This window comes from Lactuca sativa, chromosome 3 (genome assembly GCF_002870075.4).
Source record: "Lactuca sativa cultivar Salinas chromosome 3, Lsat_Salinas_v11, whole genome shotgun sequence".
NCBI lineage: Eukaryota > Viridiplantae > Streptophyta > Magnoliopsida > Asterales > Asteraceae > Lactuca > Lactuca sativa.
Window position 1 is genome coordinate 26,107,754 of NC_056625.2, and position 22,921 is coordinate 26,130,674.

Below are 22,921 nucleotides of genomic sequence, written 5' to 3' on the forward strand. Positions count from 1 at the left end.
TTATCTAAAAGTGACATTTATAAATTAGAAAAATTGAAACAAACGATACCTAAATATATATTAAACATGTAAAAATTGTATTTATTTTATCTAAAAGTGACATTTATAAATAAGAAAAGTTGAAACAAACGATATCTTGCTTCCATGACATTGGCTATCATTTCAAACACATTTTTTTTTCAAACGAAACCTTCTATGTCATTCCTTACGATCTCTATTTAACGTCGCACGTCGTGTGAGTAGTGGAGCTGGATCTGGCTGTAATAGCTTGTCTGTATAATACTTGTACATCATACTCACGAGCATATCATCTTCGTTGTTATCATCGTTGTAAGGATGAGCCGGATCAAAACAATCCATATTTTGGTTTTGAATTATTGAAAGAAATATGTAGTTGAAACGGTTATGTATTTTGTAGGTAAAATTGTTATATATTTTGTAGGTAAAATTGATATAAATTGAATGTATTTATAGTATAAATAAAATGTTTTTTTTAATAAATTACAATTTTTAATCGGTCAAAATTATGACCGTTAGAAAAAAAAAATGTGCAAAAAATTGGTGTTACCTCCCGTATTCACCATAACATGTTATTACATAACGCCTAATCACGGCTAGAAGGCGATGTTACTTTCGTTATGACGCCGTTATTAGGCTCTTACATGGACATAACGCGTTTCCCCATTGCCCATACCGATAGGTCTCCTGTAACTAAAAACTTAAATTAGACTTTGTTTTTGGAGCTTTTTATAATTATGATCGTTATGTATAAGTTTCGTGTGATTAAGGTTAGACTTCAATCGATTCGAGAGATTTTGGATTGTTCAAAACATAATTCACATGATGGACCCAAGAATAGGACTCCATTGACCAAGTCAAACTTCCATCACATTTTCTTTAACCTTTTTGACTTCCTGTTTCCTTCCGCAACAAAACAATTTCCTTTTCCTTTTGTAAATTATATCCACATAATCATTAAATTTTTATTCTTTTGCATTATATGATTAAAATTATTTTCGATTTCATAAGTTTATTTAATGTTCTATTTGAGAATTTATGCTTGTTAGCACATGATATGTTCGAACCACACAATAACATCATTACTTAGATCTACTTGCTTAACCTAATCTTTTCAAATATTAAACATTACCCTTTCATAATTATATTCTCTTCCTCCTTTATTCCCTTTCCCTTTTCAACTTCAACTCCATTAATATTGCTTTGCAATTCATTTTCAATTATAAATAAATGCATGATACCCAAAATGTCCATTCTTTATCGACCAAAAGGGTCGTCCAATTAAAGGTTGACCTTTGAAGTTTACGACTTGTATGAGCCTATGAGGTGTTCCGATTCTACAAACACCAGAAGATTATATTTCCCTCAAATGCAAGATTTATACTTTAAAAATATAAAAAACATGTTTCGTGGAACATACATTTTTAAAATGGAATCCGATTCACACTCAAGCATATTTACTTAAAAATTAATTCCAATTGCCCAATGCAAGATTTCTAACAAGATTCCAAATGCCCAATGCAAGATTTATATATGTATATTATCGGATATGACTTCTTTTAAATTCTATTGAACAAGAGAAAGTAATCAAATGCTTTTTATTAACTTTGATTCGTTCATGAAAACACTAACTTTAGTCAAGAAACCATTTTTCCATTAAAATAATAAAAGTACAGAATATAGACCAACAAGAAAAAGAAACTAAAAGAGAGGAAAAGAGTGTTAATTGGAAGGGAAAGAAAAGATTAAAAAAGTCACCTCGATATATCCCCACATCAAAAGCACATTCTTTCTTCCATTCTTCGCTTTAATCCACTTTACAACTAAGTAGACCTTCAATTCATGAGTTTCCATTAGTTCTCCAATATGTTCTCTCATTTCTTAAATCGCGAAACTGATCACGAGACTCTGAAATCTGATCAGTGTACTTCAAGATCTCTCTTTCTCTGTACGTCAGTTCACTTCTCTTATGTTTCTTCAATGCATGTCATCTATTTCTTGTGCGTTATTCAACATAGCTGCAGGAGTCCCAGCTTTTGAAAGTTAAAGTTCATAATCCATCACCTTCTGTATTGATTTTCTTGTAACTCCTCATATGCATGGAATTTCACTAGAGTTTACTTGTCATACACGATTACACGTACTTGTTGCGAGTTTGCCAATTATGGGGTCTATAGATGTTGATAGCCCAACAACATGGGTGCCTTATATGAACAATCAAGATTGTTCACAAAAGATTTGCAACTTATACTGTCCCCAGTGGTGTAACTATGTCGTCCTCCCTTCTCCTCCACCGCCTGTAGGGTTTTCTGACAATGATACAGATGGTGCCAACCTCTCGCCTCTTGTGATCGTAATAATTGGTGTTTTTGGGAGTGTGTGCCTTTTGATTAGTTACTATGTTATAATCTCCCGACTTTGTATTGTAAACAATGATTCATCTGAACCTTTGAGAAGGAGAGGCGTTCAGAATCAAGAAACCCTGGAGTTGGAAATGGTTGAGGATGATTATAACATTGAAGACCATTTCAATATTGGTCCTTGGCATGATCCCGACAAGGGTTTGGATGATGGTATGATCAATTCGATTAAGGTTTGCAGATACAAGAAAGGAGATGGATTGGTTTCATGCACTGATTGTTCGGTTTGTTTAGGAGAATTTCAAGAAGACGAGAATCTTAGACTTTTGCCCAAATGCAGCCATGCTTTTCATGTTTATTGCATCGATACTTGGCTTACAAGTCATTCAAATTGTCCGTTATGTCGAGCTAATGTAAATTGTTTCGATAGTACCATATCATATGTTTTATCTCCTCCTCCACCACCACCACCACCACCACCACCACCACCACCGCCACTATCACTCCCACCACCACCACCGCCTCCACCTCCACCTCCACCTCCACCTCAATCTGAGGTGATTGTCTCAAGGAGGGTTCAAAGGGATATAGCAGAAGGAGATGCTGTAATTGAGATAAGAGAAGAGGATGGTCAAAGGGAAGTAAGAAGATCAGTATCTATGGGTTATTTGTACCAAACCCGGATAGCAATGGCTGACATTTTGTTCGTTAATCAACAAGATGAAATGGAATTGGAAATATGCCAATTTGGAGAAGGTGTTGGATCATCAAAACATGTTTTGAAACCAGAACAATGTAGATTTGGATACGAAGATGGATCATCAAAACGAGTGTTGAATGAAAATAGCATATATTTGAATTGTGGTGATGTTAATCATGATAAGATGAAAAGATCTTTTTCTAGTGGGAGGCACTTATTCATTAGAGGATGGAAAGGGAAGACCTTAAGAGTTTCAGGTTTGCCTACGTAGGGTTTAAGTCCTCAATTGAAAGACTTCAAAATTTGAAGGATTGATTTTTGTGAGATTACTTATTTAAGTTATTTTTGTGTTTCGAGCATCAATCTAGAATCTTATTCCGTAAAAAAAAATGTTTTCAATTTATTAAATGGGTTGTGTTTGCTCAATATCGTTATGAACTTTTTCCCTTACAATAAAAAGAAGTTTTAGAATTTTTTTTTTGGAACATCAAATTAAGAACTTTAAAGTAAAAAGATGCTAGAAAAAGAAATATTTTACATCTTTGAAATACCTGAATACCAAACGTTTCAATACAATCTATAACACATCTATTTTGCATTTTTGTCGGTCCAACTACACTAATGAAAGATTATCACCTCAACTGATTTTCTTTTTAAAAGCATTCATCGGTTCACACTAATGAAAGATTATCACCTCAACTGATTTTCTTTTTAAAATCATTCATCGGTTCTGAGTCTTACGCTATAGTTTAAAGCCGTTTGTGAAAACATCAACATAAAAGATAGAGAGAGTCTCAACACTTCAAATTTTAATCGACAATTTCATACTTTTACAAAGTATAAGTGAATGACGTCAAAATGTAACTCTTAATGACCCATCAACTTCTTTTCTTAAACCCTTAAAAAGCCTAACTAAAAACATTATATAAGTTTCTTGATCGAATAAGTAGGGAAAATGTTACTGTAACACAATTAACCTTTGTTATTTGTCCGATTTGGTTACTAAAGTATTTTTTGTTATGGAATAGGTTATTCAACTTACAATTTACATGTCTAATAAGTCAATTTTGTTAGTTTTTAACAGATGATCTATTAACCAGTTATTCTAAATTAAATGAATGGTCTTTATGTTTTCAATTTCTTTTATGGTTGGTCCCTCACCAACACCATTCTTCACCGGCACCAACACCGTTCACTTCCAACAACCATCACTATTCATTTCCAGCCAAAATCGAACGGACGATTTATTATCACCCTTAAAGATCCTTTTATTTTTTACAAGATCACATTCAGGTGGTTTACAGATGGATTTACCATTGGCGAGTCGATACTAATGTATTATCCAGTTCATCTTAATACCTTTCGGTGGTTTACTTCTATAGAAAACAAAAGCTTTCTGCACACCAACTTTTGATGTTCCACCAATACCCCGAATACACCATCTTTTTTGGCCAACCTCCATTCAAATATTTTTTTTGTATCTACAATTGAAGAAATACCACTCATATTCACCAAAAGTCGCCTTAGCTATAAACACATAGCTAAAAAAACACAAAATAGAAAGTTTAGAAACCCTAATCATACTAAAACAGAGATCCATAAATAACTAGATGATCAAACAAGTAGATGTTGGTGTTATGTGTGTGTTTGTGTATACCAGGGAGCTCCCATGGATCAAACTTATAGAGATCGAATTCGGTATTGATGGCCACTGAAAGAGGGGTAAAAATTGTCTTTTTCTTGAGGTAGTGAACCACCAATTCTTCATCGGTGGGGTGGAAGTAGAACCCTGATGACAAGTGTGGTTGTTGTGAAGATGTAGATGAATCAGTACATTCCATGCTTAAAGATGTTCTGATGATCACTTGTTTAGCTTTAGAACTAACTGGAAAAGATCATTGACATTTTATCGATGTTAACCAAGAGAGAAAGAGATAGATGAACTTCGATACAGGTGAATAAGTGTGCGTATTATAGACCATGGTATTAAGGATGAGGTGAATCGTACATGATCAAGGGTAATACACTTGTTAATATGAGGACTATTGTTTAACAGTAACACTACATCATGTCATATCAGAGGGGTAAAATGAGATCTTTTATATGTGGGCGAGATATTTCTCGACGGAACCCATGATGTTTAAAATGGGTTTTTGATGGTGTTAACTCTCAGAAGTGAACGGTGGTGGTGTCGGTGATGAAAGGTGCTAGCGAGGGACCAACCATGAAAGAAATTGAAAACATAGGAACAATTTGTGTAATTTAGAATAACTCTCTAATGGAGGATCTGTTAAAACTAATGAAAAAAAATTAATAGACATGTAAGTTGTAAGTTTAATGACCTATTGCACAAAAAATACTTTAGTGACAAAATCAGGTAAATGACAATAGTTGATCGTGCTACAGTGTCATTTTCATGAATAAGTATAATAAACGAGTCCAAAATATTGTTATTCCCAATAACTATGCCAAAACTTTAGGAATACAAACACCAAATGATCATTTTTGAACAAATATAAAAAATAAAACGTATTTTAGATGAATTTGTCAAGCATCATTTTTTGCTTTGTAGAATTATTTTCAGAATGGTCTACATTTTTTTTTGTAAAATTGATCTAATTTTGAGGAATTCTCTTATTTTAGAAATTATTCATATGTTTTGAGATAGGAGCGGAAACATGGAGAACTAGTCTCTTGAGAATGCTATCACTATGTACAAAATGGTTGTTAATATATAACTTGGAATTTTGGTGAGTTGAATGAATAGTCTGATTCGGAATAAAGTGAAGAAAACTTGAATATGATTCGAAGTGATAAGTGTTTGGTGTAGGGTAAAGTTCATTAGGCATAAAATTGTTTATAGGGTTTATAGTTATATTCGCTCGACCTTGTACTTGATAGGGTGTATGTTTATAAGTATTTATTGTTATGGATTTTAATGTAATCACCTTCGAAAAATTCAAGTAATAGAAGACTTATTCGGTTCCTACCTATGGATATAAGTCTTATAGACCGAACACATTAAATGATTATTGTGTCGTTTTATCATTTTCTTTTGCTTTCTTGCGTAACACATGGTATCAGAATTGCATTTGTTCAAGTGGTTGGATTTGTTGTTGAAGGAGTATTGTCTTACAAGTTTGATTTAGAGAAATTTAATGGATTGTATGATTTCACATTATAGAAGGTGAAGATGAAGGCTCTTCTAGTTCAACAAGGTTATGCGGTGGCATTAGAAGGAGAGGCAAAAATGTCGAAGAAGATGACAATGGTTATGAAAAAATATATTCAAGCAAAATCGCATATCATGATTCTGTTATGTTTGACTGGTGAAGTGTTATGAGTGGCTGTGAATCAAACGACTATTTATGGTCTATAGCAGAAGCCCTATGAAAAAAATCAGAATAAATCTCTCATATAATCAGATGTATCAAAAAAATTGTGCGTACACCAATCAGATGTCTAAAACTACTAAGGTAAAAGATCATCTTGATATTTTTAATCGTATTATCTTATCTTTACAAGGTATTGAAGTTAAGATTGATGATGTGGACTAGACTCTCATTTTGCTTTGTTCTTTACCGAATTTATACGAGACTTTCATTGACACCATGTTGTATGGTAGAACATTGAGTACTATCAATAAAATGAAGGATGCCGTGTTGTCCAAGGAACTAAAATGTAGGATTTCTCATAATGAAGAGGGTTCTAGTTAAATTATGTTTCTTGGCAGAGGAAAAACATAAGAAAAAGATGTTGGAAATAGGGGAAATTCATGTTCCAAGCCTAAAGCTTCTAGTAAAGTTAAATGTTATCAATGTAAAGAACATGGTTTCTCCTATAGCCCATTAACAGTGGCAGTGTTGTTGTGGTTCAAGATAATTCTGACAAAGGTCCATAACGAAGGAATGTAAACAGTAAGGATGAACAAAGCAACAATGGTAGTGCTATTGTTATTCAAGACAACTCTGATGAATGTGATATATGTGACGTTTTGTCTATATGTATCAACATTGATCTTTATATCAATTATGAAATCAACTTAATCTCCGTTGTCTATATCTTAGGAATCGACCTCGTTATCGGTCATTGTTTCATTGAAATTGACTTCATTACTGATCTCCGTATGGAATGTGGGAAGATGAAAATAGGATTATAGAAATCGACCTCTTTGCTGGTCATTATATTGTCGAAATCAACTTCATTTACCAATCTCTATACGAAAGGTGGGTGGATGAGATAACATTGACAATAGTAAATAAGAGGATGGGACTATGGAGGGAGTGTAGGAAGGGATTGTTTTTTTAGGTTTATGCTTGTGAGATATAAGAGCAAAAGAAGATGTCGATGGGATATGAAGGTCATGATGGGACCTTGTTTTCTTAATTCTTCAAGAATTAAATTAGATTTGTAACAATATTAAAAGAAACAAGCAAAAGATATTTTAGACAGCTTGACAAACAAGCCACAAGGATCATCACCAAGAAAAACATTTAGGGATAACTTATGCAAAATATGGGAAACCATAGGCATTATTTATGAAATTTTGTTACTTTCTAAGACCAAAAGGTGTAGTCGCATTTCACTTTTTCTATACCAAATCAAGTTTCCAATCACTCTATCTTTCACTCTTCAAAAACCTGAAATTGATCACCTTTCACTTAAAAAAACAATAAATAGAGTTAATTAAAAATTATTAATAAACATAAAAATTAATAAAAATAGAAATATTTCATTACTTAAATATAAAATTTACATAATAAAACCTAGAAAAACATAACTAAAAATTACAGAATAAAAAAACAACCAAGATTTAAAAAAACAACATGAAACAATCTCAATGCAATATGTTTTCGTGATTTTCTCCTTCATCCTCAAAACTAGCTCGAGGGTCTATCCCGAAAGATTGTCGATATTTAACATCAAGAATTACGCATCTTGCATTTCTTTTCTTTTCCCGCACTCCTTTTCTTGCTGGCATATTTTCTTTGTCAGATACCAAACATTCAGCGAAATTCAAATTGTATCGATCAAATGTCTCCGTCATTTTCCACCTTTCTTCTGCATCGCTGCTTAAATCCGGTGCATTCGAATAGACCCCTTCCACTTCCTTTTTCTTTGTCCCTACCTATCTGTCAGATAATTTCTTCTAGTGCGAGCTCGTCGTTATTCAAATCTAACTTGATACAAGTATCAACAGAAGTTGTGTATGTATTTGAGCATGTTTTTGTTCTTTTTCTTGGTTCTCCTCCAAGTAGGAATTTGGATTTGAATTCTCTAAATCTTGGACTACAAGATAACACTTTCTAATAGTCATTATACTTGAACATCTTTCCCATTTCGTCGCGAAACAAATGCAAAGCCTATTAAAGAATTTCTTCATCACCTTGACCGCTTATTTAGGTTGTTGTACAACCCTTTCATATTTGAAACACATTTCGCAATATTTTTCCACTTTGAATTTAGTTTGTGTTTAGTAAGTTCTTCATCACCTTCACCCAACTCCTTGCGAAATCTTTCAAGATTGCATAGCTAGAAATGGTCATGTGATTGTTTATTTACTTTCTCTGTGTTACTGTAACACCTGTGTTCCAGTATGGTTTAGCTTTTTATTCTCTAGGGCTAAAATTGGAGTTTTGGGAAAAATTCTATACCACGGAGTAGAGCAAGGATTCCCACGACGTGGCGTTGAATAAATGGCCAACACATTTTATTGAGCCACAACGGTGTGGCCAAGAGTTTCCACGACGTGACAACTGTTCTGGCCCAAGCCCATCATTTTTAGGGTTCCCTTCATATTTAAACCCCTCTAAACCCATTTTAGGGTTCATTATCATCCTCCAAGCCCTTTTTCACCTCAGAAGACCCTAGCCTCCATCCCTTATTTGACTATTGAGCTTTTTGGAACTTTTTTGGCTTGAAGAATAAGAGAAAAAGAAGAAGAAGAAGAATGTGATCTTTTGGTGGAGCTTGCAAGGAATCGACATTATCATCACCTCATATTATGTCTGGACCTTTGTAAGTGTCCAAGTTATTTTCTTTATGTCATTGGTGGTTAGATCTTGAATATTATCCAATGTTCCTCATGTTTGAGAAAGTTTGGAGGGAAGGAACTCATAAAGTTGGCAATTTTATGACTCTCATGAGTCCCAAGAGTATTATATGTTATGGATCTAGTCTTTGATGGAAGATCTTATCATTTACATAAGTTTTGGCCTTTAGGGTTCTTATTTTGACTAAGATGGATCTTAGACATGTTTTGGGCATACATGCCTATAAAGCTTCCACCTTTATGATAAATATATTAGATTAGGTGTCTAAGCCCATAACTATAATTGATATATACTTGAATTGATAGTAACACAGTCCTTTTGGGTTGTCCTCAAGACTATCAACTAGACATAATGATTTTAGAGAAAGAGGTTGATTTATTATTTGATTAATAAATTGAAATAAATAATTTGTTAATATATTATGAGAATAATATATTAATTAGAAATAGTAATATTTAATTAATATTTAATCATAAGTTAATTAGAATTAATTTTGGGATTAAAATAATTAATAAAAAATACAGGGATTGAATTGTCATTATTCAATAGTTGAGCAAAAGGCAATCCAGAACCCTCCATAGGCTATGGACGATTTTTCTAGTGCCTTAGAGTTTCTAGAATAGTCTCTAATGGATGTTTAGGAAAGTGGATAATTACCCGGTTTAAGATAATCTTGGATTTAGGCTTATATAGGGTTTCCTGACTGCACTATAAATAGAGCTGATATCCTATGATTTTCAGCTACTTGTTCCAAGAGATATCCAAAAAAAAATTTGCAACCTCCCTCCTCATTCTCAATCATTCTTCTATTGCTAGTGTTGGGTGTGAGTCATTACAGACGTGACAATTATGATGCTTATTCTCAATGTCTTAACAACACTACGTATTTGGATTGTTATTGCTATATAATAATCAAATGTATGTTTTATAACCTTAATTGTGTATTTTTTTATTATATACTAGTATTCTAGGGTTTCTACATTGTTGATCATATTAGAGAAAACATAGATCACTTTAGGGTTGCATACACACATAGGATTGTTTGTTATTCTCAAAACCCATCAGTGGTATCAGAGCGTAGGTTTACTTTTCTATTAAATTGATATTAATGTGAACTTGGACAAGGAGGAGAAAACAAAATCGTCATTCTGTTCATCAAACACGCCATGGTGTTCTTCCAACACAGTGTGTTGACCTATGATATCGACCCAACATGGTGTGGTGATTGCTCACCACGGCGTGTTGAGCTGTCAGATCCTAAAAATTTAGTTTTATTAATTATCTCACGAATTGATCGGGATAATTACCTTAATATTTTTTTAATTGGATAAAACTAAATATTGATATCATTATCTTAAATTCATGATTGGTATTATTTTAATTTAATTAATTGAATATTCATTTTGAAAATTTTAAATAAAACATAGTGTTTTTGAAAAAGTTTTAAGAATACACCCTTATATTATATGTAACATTAAAGGTCTAATATTACTATATATATAAGACAAGTCAGTCGAACCGTTAGTACGTCTCATTCACGAAGCCGATCTATAAGGGGGTATAAGGAAATTGCGTATAAAATGGCGATTGAATTAGTGTTACATATGCTGACTCTGGTTATGGTGGTGACTTCTTGAAGCGCAGGTCACAGACATGCTATATATTCACTTTATTTAGATGTGTCATCAGTTGGAAGTCAACGTTACAAGATACCATTGCTTTGTCTACAACGAAATCCGAGTATATGTCCATGACGGAAGGAATAAAGGAGGAGATATGGTTGTAAGGGTTCTTCAGAGCCTTGGTCTGAAAGTGGAGAGACCTGTCTTATATTGTGATAGTCAAAGTGCTTTAAGTCTTGCAAAGAATCATGTGTATCACGAGAAGACGAAGCACATTGATGCCAGTCTGAATTTCATTCGGGATATTTTGGAAGGAGACAAGTTTTCAATACTGAAGATTGATACCAAGGTCAACCCAGTAGATATCTTGACAAAGTCGTTGCCCACGGAGAAGTACAAGCTTTGCTTGGACTTGGTTGATGTTCGCAGGAGGTAGGTCCCTTTGGGGATGAATAGCAGGAAGGAAGAGGAAGTTCTTTTTCGAGGTGGAGTTCAGAGGATGGTCAAGTCAAGGTGGAGATTGTTAAATGTGACTCGAGCATTTAGAGCATTTGGATCATGTTTATGAAGCATTTGTAGCACTTGGACCTCAATGGAGCACTTGGGGTTCATGGAGCATGTGACAAAGGAATGAATCTTCTGAGAGAGGAATAGATCATCATACAAAAGGACTGATCAAGTGCTAAAGGAACAGATCGTGTTAAAGGGCGTTTAGAGCACTTTGAAGAGGTTTGGAGCACTTGGAAGGGATATGGAGCAACAAGGGGTCCTTGTTGCGCCACATGATGAATAGATGGGTCAAAAGGAATGCTCTTGTGCCATCTTGTTCTCGTCTTGAGCCATCTTGTTTTCTTGTTGAGCCATGCATAACTTGTTGAGCCATGCATGTGCCTGTTGCTCATGGTGATGTTGTTGCTCTAAGATTGATGTTGTGCGCCCTTCTTGATGCTCTTGCGCCATTTAGATCCCTGTTGCAACAACTAGGGTTGCTGTTGCGCCATGAAGAAGCTATTGCGCCATCATGGACCATCTTGGTACATGATGCGCCATATTGATTCCTTTGTTGTGCCATGTTGATCCAAGTATGCCTAGAAGATGATAATGCTCAAGAATGTTCCAGAAGATGCTGCATGGCGGATTGTGATTCGTTAACACCCTTCATGGGCCTATGGGCCAATAGGCTTGACCCATTAGGGTTTTAGGTCTGATCCCTCAAGTATAAATAGGGATGCATGCTAGGTCATTTTGTATCTTGAATTCTAGAGTGATAGGCAAATCTCTATGTAATTGTACTTGTAAACTCTGTGTTGTGAGCTCTGAAATGAAGAATACTTCCTTCCTTCATGTGGACGTAGGTCTCCTTGACTGAACCACGTAAATACTGTGTCTTTTGTGCTTTTGGTTTTGCTTGTTATCTACTTTACTTTCTAACACACACACACACAGATAGATAGATAGATAGATAGAGAGATAGAGAGAGAGAGAGAGGCAATGTGTCTTCCCCCCTTCCATCACCGCATCCAAAACTACACCCATGGTGTGGTATTCATATATACGGTCCCGACCACCACTCACCTTCACCATGGTACACCCTCTGACCTAACAAAAATGTTGCGAACATGAATATTAGACATACTAAGGCTTAAGTCTCATCTTTTGAATTTAAATCCTTGTGCGTTGCCCTGTGCTTTGGTGTGGTAAATGTGAACAGCGAGGAACAACCTAGCTCATCTCTTCTTCGATGATGATTTTTTATTTCGGCCATAAATTCTAGAGAGCTCTACCCATTAATATATTTTTGATAAATCATTATACATATCTTAATATGATTTTTTAGAGACGAATGTAAATATGTAGTGTTGTAGTTGGTTAATATAAACTGAAAAGTTCACTTTATTTTCTTATATTCTACAAAATACTTTTATATTTTTTTTTCTTTGATTTGGCGATTTCAACCAGTTTAACAGTAATCTTCTTCTTTTATTTATTTATATATATATATATATATATATATATATATATATATATATATATATATATATATATATATATTTTCGAACATACTATAACCTCTTGTTTTCAAAAAGCTCACATATTGCAAAAATTCAAACATCCAGTAAAATAGATTTTGATATTTATTTTGCTAATAAGAATCATACACAACTTTTCTCATTGTTTTGAAAAAAAAAATGTCTTAGATTTTAATGTTTGAAAACTATAAGTACAATATAAAAAGTAACAAACATAAAAAACAAAGAATTTTTGAGACGTCTTTCCTTTTTTATATTTTTTGCTAAATACGAGAGTTTTTTCAAAAGATCTTTTTAACAAATAAAAAAAAAAATCTTTTATAAAAATAAAAATAAAGTTACGGTTTAATCGAATAAAAACTTAAGATATAGACTCATTGTGTAATTAACTCATTTTCTTTTATAGAGCAAAATTAACTACAAGTCTACAAGAAATGTCAAGAATAATGGGGCATACATACAATGGGCTTATATTTACAATAACCTAAACATCTAACAACACTATGGCAGTACAAACGTTAAGAGTCCTTTACTATTGGATTGAGCCCAAACTTGAAGACTGCATTTTATCATTTTATGTTCGACACCCTTTAATATATATATAATATATAACATGTATTTAAACTGTACGTAAATAGTACATATATCATTTTGAATTTTATAAATTGTTTTTTCATTAGTAAGATCATACTAGTATTTAAGTCATCTTGCATGTTGCGGCAATTTCTTTTTTTTTTTTTTTTTTTTTTTTTTTTTTTGCAATTACTTAAAATGAAAACTATAAAAAAAATCATTTAACGGACAAAAAACGTAACTTTAACACGTGATAACTCTTTTGCAATTTGTATATAAAATGTGATTTACAAATAACTAGAGTTCACATATAGCACGATTATTATTATATCATATCAAGTGGACCACAAAAATCTTAAAATTAAGTTTCAATAAAAACAACGTAAAAGCATATAATGTTTAAATAAAAAGTAATATTGATAAAAACGACAACTATAAAAACATTTATGTAAAAGATTAAAAATTTAATTTTAAATATAGTAAGGGACCCAAATATCAACATATAAAATATAAATAATTTAACTTTAAAATTATAAATGATGAAAACTGTTAGATCAAAATTTCTTGAGGGAAAAAAATATAAATATGATAATCGACTATGATTAGAGACTAAATTTCTATTTTTTGCGCAAAACTTTTATTTTACGTTTTGTATTACATGCTTTAAAATATGTAACTTCATTTGGCTTTGGAAATAACAAGGGACCAAATACATATAATTTAACTTTAAAATTATAAATGGTGAAAACTGTTAGATCAAAATTTTTGATGGGAAAAATATAAATATGAGAATCGACTATGACTAGGGACTAAATTTCTATTTTCTTTGTTAAACTTTTATTTTACATTTTGTATTACATGCTTTAAAATATGTAATTTCAATTGGCTTTGGAAATAGCAACTCAAAATAAATAGTAAACCTTCTTTACAAACCATTTATGAAAATTAATATATACTAGTGTAAGAAAAAAAAACACTTTTATTTAGTAAGTTTTCTATTTTGGGAAATTCGATCCTAATACATTTTGGTATCAGAGCCATGTGTGTAGTAGGTTAGAATAGTAACCCCAAGTGTCTCTGAAAGTCTATGGTATTGGGATTCTGTTGATGTAAGGTGTTTAATGACATGCATCTCGTGGATGATTATCATTTGTTACGGTTATGCTCTAGTCGTGGTTGGTGTAAGGCTTTTTAGGCGAAAATGTCGTTTGTTGCCTGAAAATTCTCATTGACCGAGCATGTTTGTTATTCCAAACAATGATAATCATCTACTCGAGAATAAGACATTGAGCATTAGTAAACCTACCTAGAATACCATACCATTCATGAGTAAGATACACTTGGAGTTCATCTCATAAGGTTTATCTTAACACGTATTTCTCTTATTTCCCTTTTGTTTGTTTCTTGTAGTTGTTTTACTATACTAGTTAAAATGTTTAAAATATTCAATAATAACAATAATAATAATAATAATAGGCTAATAAAAATGAATGCAGAATTAGAAAATGATGAGAAAATGAAAAGAATACGTACATGGAGTATGCCACCCATGCCAATAGGAAAAGTATATAAAATATCAATAATGGATTTCAGATCAAAAAAGATAATTAATTTGGTAGAAAGAACAATACCTATTCGTGAGGGATACGAACAAATTGAATTATTTAATCCTTCTGTCTATAGATTTAAAGATATGTATCAATTTTTACATATATGAATAGTTCAAGTTAGTTTAAAGCCTTTGACTAGAGAAGGTTTAAATGCTTGTTTGATGGTAGCCTTAAGAGATTGTAGGCATTTAGACTTTGGAGACTCACTACTAGGACTTGTAGAAACGAGTCTTTGCAATGGTCCAATTTATTTTAATTGCTTCCCAAATTTCCCTGTTTCGTTAGCAGATCCTCATATATTAAGAACTTTAACCTTAAATATACAAACTAAAGGCTATAATATGATACAAAATAGTGAGCATGTTGCCATTAGTTATAAAGTTTATTACAAAGTTATGAATACATTAAACCCAAAAAATAGGTATCAAAGTATAAAAGGTAGAACAACATTAATAGAGATGGATTCAAATAAATCTAATATGATGACACCAAGGGCAATCTCTTGGAAAAATATCCAGTTGCCAGAAAACTGGATTCTAGCAGAAGCAACTCCGCCACAACCTGTAGAAAATAGACAACTAGATCAAATATTGCAAACCCCAAAAGGAGATGTAGAAATTGTCTTTGCAAATAGTGGTAGAAAAACTCAGTTTAAAGTCACTGAATATGACAAAAAATCGGTTTCATTTTTACAAAGGTCTTCATCATGTAATAATATACCTTACAAAAGAAATAAGGAAGAAAACATTATAGATGATAATATACAATTCAGAGGCCTAAAAGAAGAAAAATCGGAGGGAGGATCCCCGACAACCACATATATGAATTATGTCGTACAATAAAATAGAGATACATAAAGAATTCATGCAAGAAAAATATATTAACTTTAGAACTTGGTTTTTTAACAAGTTTAATAAAGAAGAAATACTAAAAATAAAAGATCAGTTTTATGAATATATTGAAGAAGAAAAACAGATCATACCATTTGCTATATGGTATATAAAACACAAAACAAAACACAGTATAAATCCAATAATAGATTATATAGAAACTTAGGAAACCATAGAAGGTAAAAAAAAATAAGATATGTGCATCCACCCCCACAACCAATCAAATTAGAAGGTTTTGAGGCATCCCCCTTTGCTAAAACCTTAGATGAAAAAAGAGAAATTTATTCTAATGATATAAATAAAATCTTTAAGTAAAATAATCATACTAATCTAAGTATTTAAACTCTAGGGAAGCACCTAGAAAGAATAGAACAAAAACTAGATGATCAAACTACTCCAGAAAATGTAGAATACAAAAATCCAACCACTTATGTACCAATAATTAAACCAACAATTCAGTTTAAACCTGGAGAATATAGGAAAAAGAATAGTGAAAACTTTTTAGATATACTTACTGAAAAGTTTAAAAATATGGAAATAGGAAAATTACAAGTAGTAAATGAAAACTATAGTGATTGTGATGAATCAGATATAGAAAAATTAGAAGAACAGTTTATGTCTAATACACAAATTAACAAAATACAAAACACAAGACCTCAAATACAGTTAACTGAAGGAAGATACTATTATCCAAGGCCTAGCCCATTAGACTTAACTTATGAAGAAGAAGCTTTAACAACTCAAGTAAGCTATAATCCCAAAGAAATATATGAATGGAATATAGAAGGAATGACAGAATACCAAGTCTTAAATTATATGAATAAAATGCTATTATATGCTACTGCTTCAGAATTAATAGGTAATAAAGATGAAACTTGTGCAAAGATGATAGCATCAGGTTTTATAGGAAGTCTAAAAGGATGGTGGGAAAATATCCTTACCACCTCTCAACAGAATGAAATATTGTACGCTAAAAAAAATAGTTATAAAACAAGAAGACACACATTCAATCTAGGTACAAGAAGATGATGTTGTTATTGTCTAATAAATGCAATAGTAAAACATTTTATAAGAACACCACAAAATCATCAAGAAAGAAATAAAGGATTAATAATGAACCTAAAATGCCCCACACTAACCCATTTTAGATGTTATAAAGATGTTTTCTTAGCAAAAATCATGCTTCGAAATGATGCTAATAATTCATTCTGGAAAGAAAAATTTATCAGCGGTTTGCCCCCTCTTTTCGCCGAAAGAATTATAAATAGAATTTCATCACGTCATGGAGAAGCAATTCCTTATGATCAATATACATATGGTGATATCATATCAGAATGCACAAGTGAAGGCTTGTCATTATGTAATGATCTAAATCTTAAAGCCCAACTTAAGAAACAAGGACTTAGAAGTAGAAAAGAATTGGGTCAATTTTGTGATCAATTTGCTTTTGATATACCAAAAAAACCAGCCGCCACAAAAAATAAAAAGATATACATAGAAAACACTAGAACATACAAAAGGAAAAAGAGGAAAAGGTTTAAAGGAGAACCTAATAAATTTGAAAGAAGAAAATCTAAAAAAGTATTTAAGGATATAGTTTGTAACAATTGTGGTAAAAAAGGCCACTACGCAAATAACTGTTGGTCTAAAAGAAAGAATGATTATAAGAAAAAGATTCAAGAACTACAAATTGATGAAGATATCAAAAGAAAAGTATGTGAGTTAATAGAAAACAGTGACGATGAATCCTCGACAGATTACCCAGATAGTGAGAGTCTTGATACCATCTCAGAAAGTTCAGATAGTAACACTGATAATAGTTCTGAGTGTGTAGAATGTAGTAATAAGATTGATTATTACAAATCCATTCTAGATATGAATGGTTTGAGCATAAATGTAATAACTAATGAGCAAAAATTCATTCTAGATCTAATTGAGCAAATAGAAGAACCTCAGAAAAAACAAAATGCTCTAAAAAGACTTATTGAATATGAAAAATCAGAAGAAAATAAAAATGAAAAAATAGAACGATTTTCATACTCTTTAGATGAAGTGTTAAATAGATTTCATATTCAAGCTACCAAGGAGCCAAGTATTAATGATTTAAAATACGAAATAAATATATTAAAAGAAGAAGTGGCAGGAATCAAAACCAGACTTAGTAAGATGGAAAAGGGAAAAGAAATTATTAGCATAGGAACTTCTAAAGATAGAATTTTAGAAAAAGAAATAGAAAACGAAACCGAACTCGATAACTTCCTTCTTCAAGAAATAAACTATCAAAAATGGTATATTAAGATTAATTTAGTTATAAATGAGGAATATAGTTTAGAAGTAATTGCATTAGTAGATAGTGGCGCTGATATGAATTGTATAAAAGAAGGATTAGTTTCAACTAAATATTTTGATAAACTTAGGTATAAAAACAATATCACCGCAGCTAATGGAACAAAGATGATATTATACTGTAAATTAAAAAATGCTTTTAATAATGGGATATGTCTAAAAAATGATTTTATTGTGATGAAAGGACTATCACAAGACTTAATCCTAGGAAATCCATTTTTACACCAAATTAAACCTATGGAAAGAATAAATTCCAATGGAATACTTACAACTTTACAAGGAAAGAAAACTTTATTTAAATTTATTACAAAACCTTGAAGTAGCAAAATAAATGAATTAAACAAGGAACTCGTTTTCAAAGAAAATCAAATAAATTTCATTAAGGAAGAAATATATATATATATATATATATATATATATATATATATATATAATAATAATAATAATAATAATAATAATAATAATAATAATAATAATAATAATAATAATAATAATAAGGTTCAATAGAGAACCATTATTAATCATACAATCAAGAAATATTTTTTTTCTTCAAATTTTAAAATTTATTTTTTATCAAAAAAAAAAAATACAAATTCGTAAATTTTTATCCATTTTTTAATAATATAAAAAAAATCGTCAAATTCACAATGTGAATCTGAATTCATATAGTGAATCCGAAAAATATATAAGAATTATGAAGTTATGAATTTAGATATATTTTTTTTCGATAAATGATAAGTTTTATAACTTGAAAATGTTTGATTTATTAGATAACCATTAATAACGATTTTCTTTTAAACTTTCCCCGTATGTATTTTGTTTATTTTACTTATATGGATTAATTGGTATTGTGCTGTGTGAACACATATGCATAGGAATATATACAAAATGATATGTTTAGTTGTTTTTTAAGCAAACCCACGTGTTTGGCTGCCCTCTGTCACACGGCAGTCCATACACGACCAAAAGATACTTTGATTTCATTGATTTATCTCTTTACCAAGATGATAACATGTTGACACATCAAAACTTGTACGTGGTGATTTTTTTTTTCTTTAAACCGTTGCACGTAATAAATATTACTCGTTTAGAATTTTCTTATCGTTCTAACTTAATTAAGTACCAACAATTGTATATACATATTCCTTTCTCTTTTAGAGTAAATTAATAAAACCATACTTATGATTGTATCTACATTACGTATGGTTGGTCCATTTCGTTCTTTTTTTGCACCGGAATCCAGGTATTTTCCTTTTAACCATTGGTTGGTGGTTGTTTTGAAAAGTTGGTCCCTAGGGGCAATTTCGTAATTTTTGGGCATGACTTGCGTACACTGGGCGTACAATTTGTACGATGGGCGTATGATTCGTATGCTGGGCGTATGTAGCTAGGGCGCAATCCCTAAATTTTAGGGTTTGGATGTTATTTAAACATCTTTATGGCCTCATGCGCTCTTTTAACTCGAACCTCCTTCCTGATTTTAAAACTCTAAAGTGTGAGTGCATTTTGAAGCTTAAAGTTGACACCTTTTTGTCCCAATCTTGATCCTTGTGAGTATGGAATACAACAAAACATATGAGTTGTCCTTTCAAATGTTTTAGGGTCTGTTAAGTCATAAAAATGTGATCTTGGGCATTAGTTTCTTTCCATGCATGATATAGGTTGTCTTAATGGGTAAAAAGCTAGGGTTTTTGATGCTAAGGTCTTAATAGCCATGCAAGACCATAAAGTTGGAAAATTTATTGTTAAGGACACCTTTTAGAGTCTAAATCTGAAATTTGGATATTAGTGCTTAAGGATTAAGCACTTAATGGATGGAGTTGATGGCAGATGCGTACGCTAGGCCTACCAAAGGGAACATTGCGTATGTGGTCAGCTCCCCTACTTTGGTTAATCATGTAGTACGCCCCACATACGTGTTGACTACGCCCAACGTACTCACTGAGTCAACTCGGTTGAATCAGTTGACTTTGTGTGACATCCCCATTTTCACGGTCAGAAAATACCGATTTGTTTATGCTTACTTAAAATCAAAGTATTCTTTTTGAAAAGTAGTATTGCGGAATTTGTTCCCAGAAAACATGATAATGGTATTATCAAAGCATATCCGAAGAAGTGTATTTTATTTATATTAAAACATTGGGATGCCATTGTCAATACAAAAACATAAGCATACAAAATATTACAAGCCTTATAGTAATTAAACTAGTGACTTAATACTCCTTGAATCTTGCAGCAGAATGCATCTTTCGTATAGCTACATGTCATACAATAAACTGAGTGGGTCAGGTTGGGAAACCTGGTGAGTACATAGGGATTTCAATTCCACAATGTGATAATACTGTATATCTCAAACCTGCAATTCCAACTATTATCATTAACATATATATATATATATATATATATATATATATATATATATATATATATATATATATATATATCATATCTCTAAAACAATTTATCCTATCCCGTCAATTCCCACGTATAGATCCTATACAACGATCTTACAAAACCTAGCATTATTATTGCTAAGTTTAAGTCTAATATTTATTTCAACTAATTATTAGTCTAGATTCATCATTAACTCAAAGCCTACTTCATGATTTATCAAGTAAGGAACAACCAGGTAGGATCATATCGGAGGTAGGGTCTGTTTGGTATACAAAGTATACTGTTTGGAGATCCCACTTTAAATACCTCACAAAATCACAGCCTAGACATCATCACCGTAAGTAGATCAATTAGTATAATGACTTGGAATCATTGATAAATCTTTTTATAGGTTCATAATAACGATAATGAACTTAAACATAAGTTATACTTGAAGTAGGGTAAGCATAACTCACTTACAAGGGGGTTTAGCGAAGAACCGAGCTCTTCGCGGGCAGAACTTTTGAGCCGGAAGCTCTTCCTCTCGGGGCCTTTTGGTGCTCCGGAACTCGCCACTAACACCTAGGAGGGGCTAGGGAAAAGCCTTGAGGGTTTGGGGGTATTTGGGAGAGAAGTTGCGAAAAGGTGTGAAGAAATGGGATGATTTGCGCCTCTATTTATGGGTTGTGAATTGGTGCAACATGGCGTGTTCTGAGCTTTAGACGGCGTGTTCCTGTGCCACGTGTCAAGATCTCGTGCGGAACTGTGGGGAAGAAGGTATGGCTGAGATGGTGCCATGTGTCACCTCCAGAACATAATAGAAAAACTAATTATCTTCTAAAATCTGTATCTTTCGCATACGAGCTCCGTTTTTGATGTTCTTTATATCCACGCGTAGGTATTGACAGCATCTACAAATTTTGTTTAGACTCTGTTGGCTAATTTTGAATTTATTTTCAAAGTTATTTTTAACAGACTTAGACAGTTAAAGTCCGTTAAAAATTCATAACTTTGTCATTCGACGTTAGTTTTCCACTGTCTTTATATCGTTGTGCTCTTACTAATGAGTTATTCAATTATTATTTAGTTTTTTGTTGGCTAAAAATTGATCATTCTAAATTCAATTTCCGAGCTGTGTACTGCTATGCTAAATCTTAGTAAAATCATAACTTCCTCAAACGAAGTCAGATTTGGATGTTCTTTTTATGTACATTCTCGGTTTAGCATATACTACAATTTTTGTTTAGATTTCTAAGGCTAAAAAGTAACTTATCAAAAATTCACTTTTTACGATAAGCGGTGCCGTGCCGGTTTAGTCTTAAAACTTCGACGGGTCATAACTTCTTCGTTATAAGTCAGATTTCAGCGTTCTTTATATGTACAAAATCAATGTGACATATACTATAATTTGGTTTAGATTATTTATTTTAAATAGTCTTCTATCAAAAAGTCATTTTTAACACTCATTCTCTCTACATTGACTAGCCCGAATCTGCAAGCATTACAATTATCTCCCCCTTGGGATGATTACGTCCTAGAATCATCAACAAAACATGACTTGTATAATGACTCCATATGTTATCTTCTCATCCTAGGTAATAACCGTAACTCTTATATCCTTTCAAACTAGTATCTAACTCTTGTACTTCTTGACTGCTGATGGTGCTCAATCTTGTACTCGCTCTTCATACTATGTTGGACTTTCAATTGTAACCTTCAAGTTAGAAACCTAATCTTTATTAGAGACTCCTGCTCCTTCGTAAACAGACTTAACTTAAGATAAATTCTTTACTTTGATTACTGTAACAGACCGATGGGACATATTCTAATGACCAACGCTTAAACTCATGTCTTTTTGAGTCAGGTTCCAGAATGGAAGATACCTTCCTTCATGTTCTAATATGGTATAATCACATTCTACCATGTAAAACATCTAGTTACAAGCTTCTTACTTTAACTGCGACTGCGATGCTTATATTGATCGCTTCGATTATCTTTCACTTCAATCTTCTGGATTAAGTCAGATGCTACATCAAACTTGGTTCTCTGAACCATGTAACATACTTATCTTATCCGGACTCGATTTGATATGACCACTAGGGCCGGAATAACAATCATCTTCGTAGTCATTACTGAAACGATGGTAATGATAGACATGAACAAAACATAATCAATTACTAGCGCCTTGGTAACCTTGTGACTTTCCCTGATCCAAGTGTGAGTCATGTGCTTTTGGTCGTATAGGCCTCTACTACCTTTCACATATACTCATACTTGTGCAAAGTATTGTCTCACAGTTCTCCAAGTCACCACACAAGAAAAATCATATAGCAACTTAACACATCA

The 22,921-nt window shown here is 32.2% G+C and overlaps 1 protein-coding gene and 2 long non-coding RNA genes across 3 annotated transcripts; 1 reads left to right on the top strand and 2 right to left on the bottom strand.

Moving 5' to 3' along the window:
• Window positions 1-1,804: 1,804 nt before the first annotated feature.
• LOC111884166 (RING-H2 finger protein ATL52) lies at window positions 1,805-3,420 on the top strand. The gene has a single exon (XM_023880490.3). The coding sequence runs from the start codon at window positions 2,114-2,116 to the stop codon at window positions 3,347-3,349; it is 1,236 nt and encodes a 411-aa protein (XP_023736258.1). The 5' UTR covers window positions 1,805-2,113; the 3' UTR covers window positions 3,350-3,420.
• An 11,888-nt stretch (window positions 3,421-15,308) lies between these two features.
• Window positions 15,309-17,974, bottom strand: LOC122196970 (uncharacterized). The gene is made up of 2 exons (XR_006189721.2): window positions 16,996-17,974; window positions 15,309-15,527 (listed from the first exon to the last, which is right to left on the bottom strand). It is a non-coding gene; the product is annotated as an uncharacterized LOC122196970 (long non-coding RNA).
• Window positions 17,975-20,306: 2,332 nt separating this feature from the next.
• Window positions 20,307-21,208, bottom strand: LOC122196971 (uncharacterized). Its single transcript, XR_006189722.1, has 2 exons — window positions 21,056-21,208; window positions 20,307-20,558 (listed from the first exon to the last, which is right to left on the bottom strand). It is a non-coding gene; the product is annotated as an uncharacterized LOC122196971 (long non-coding RNA).
• Window positions 21,209-22,921: the final 1,713 nt, after the last annotated feature.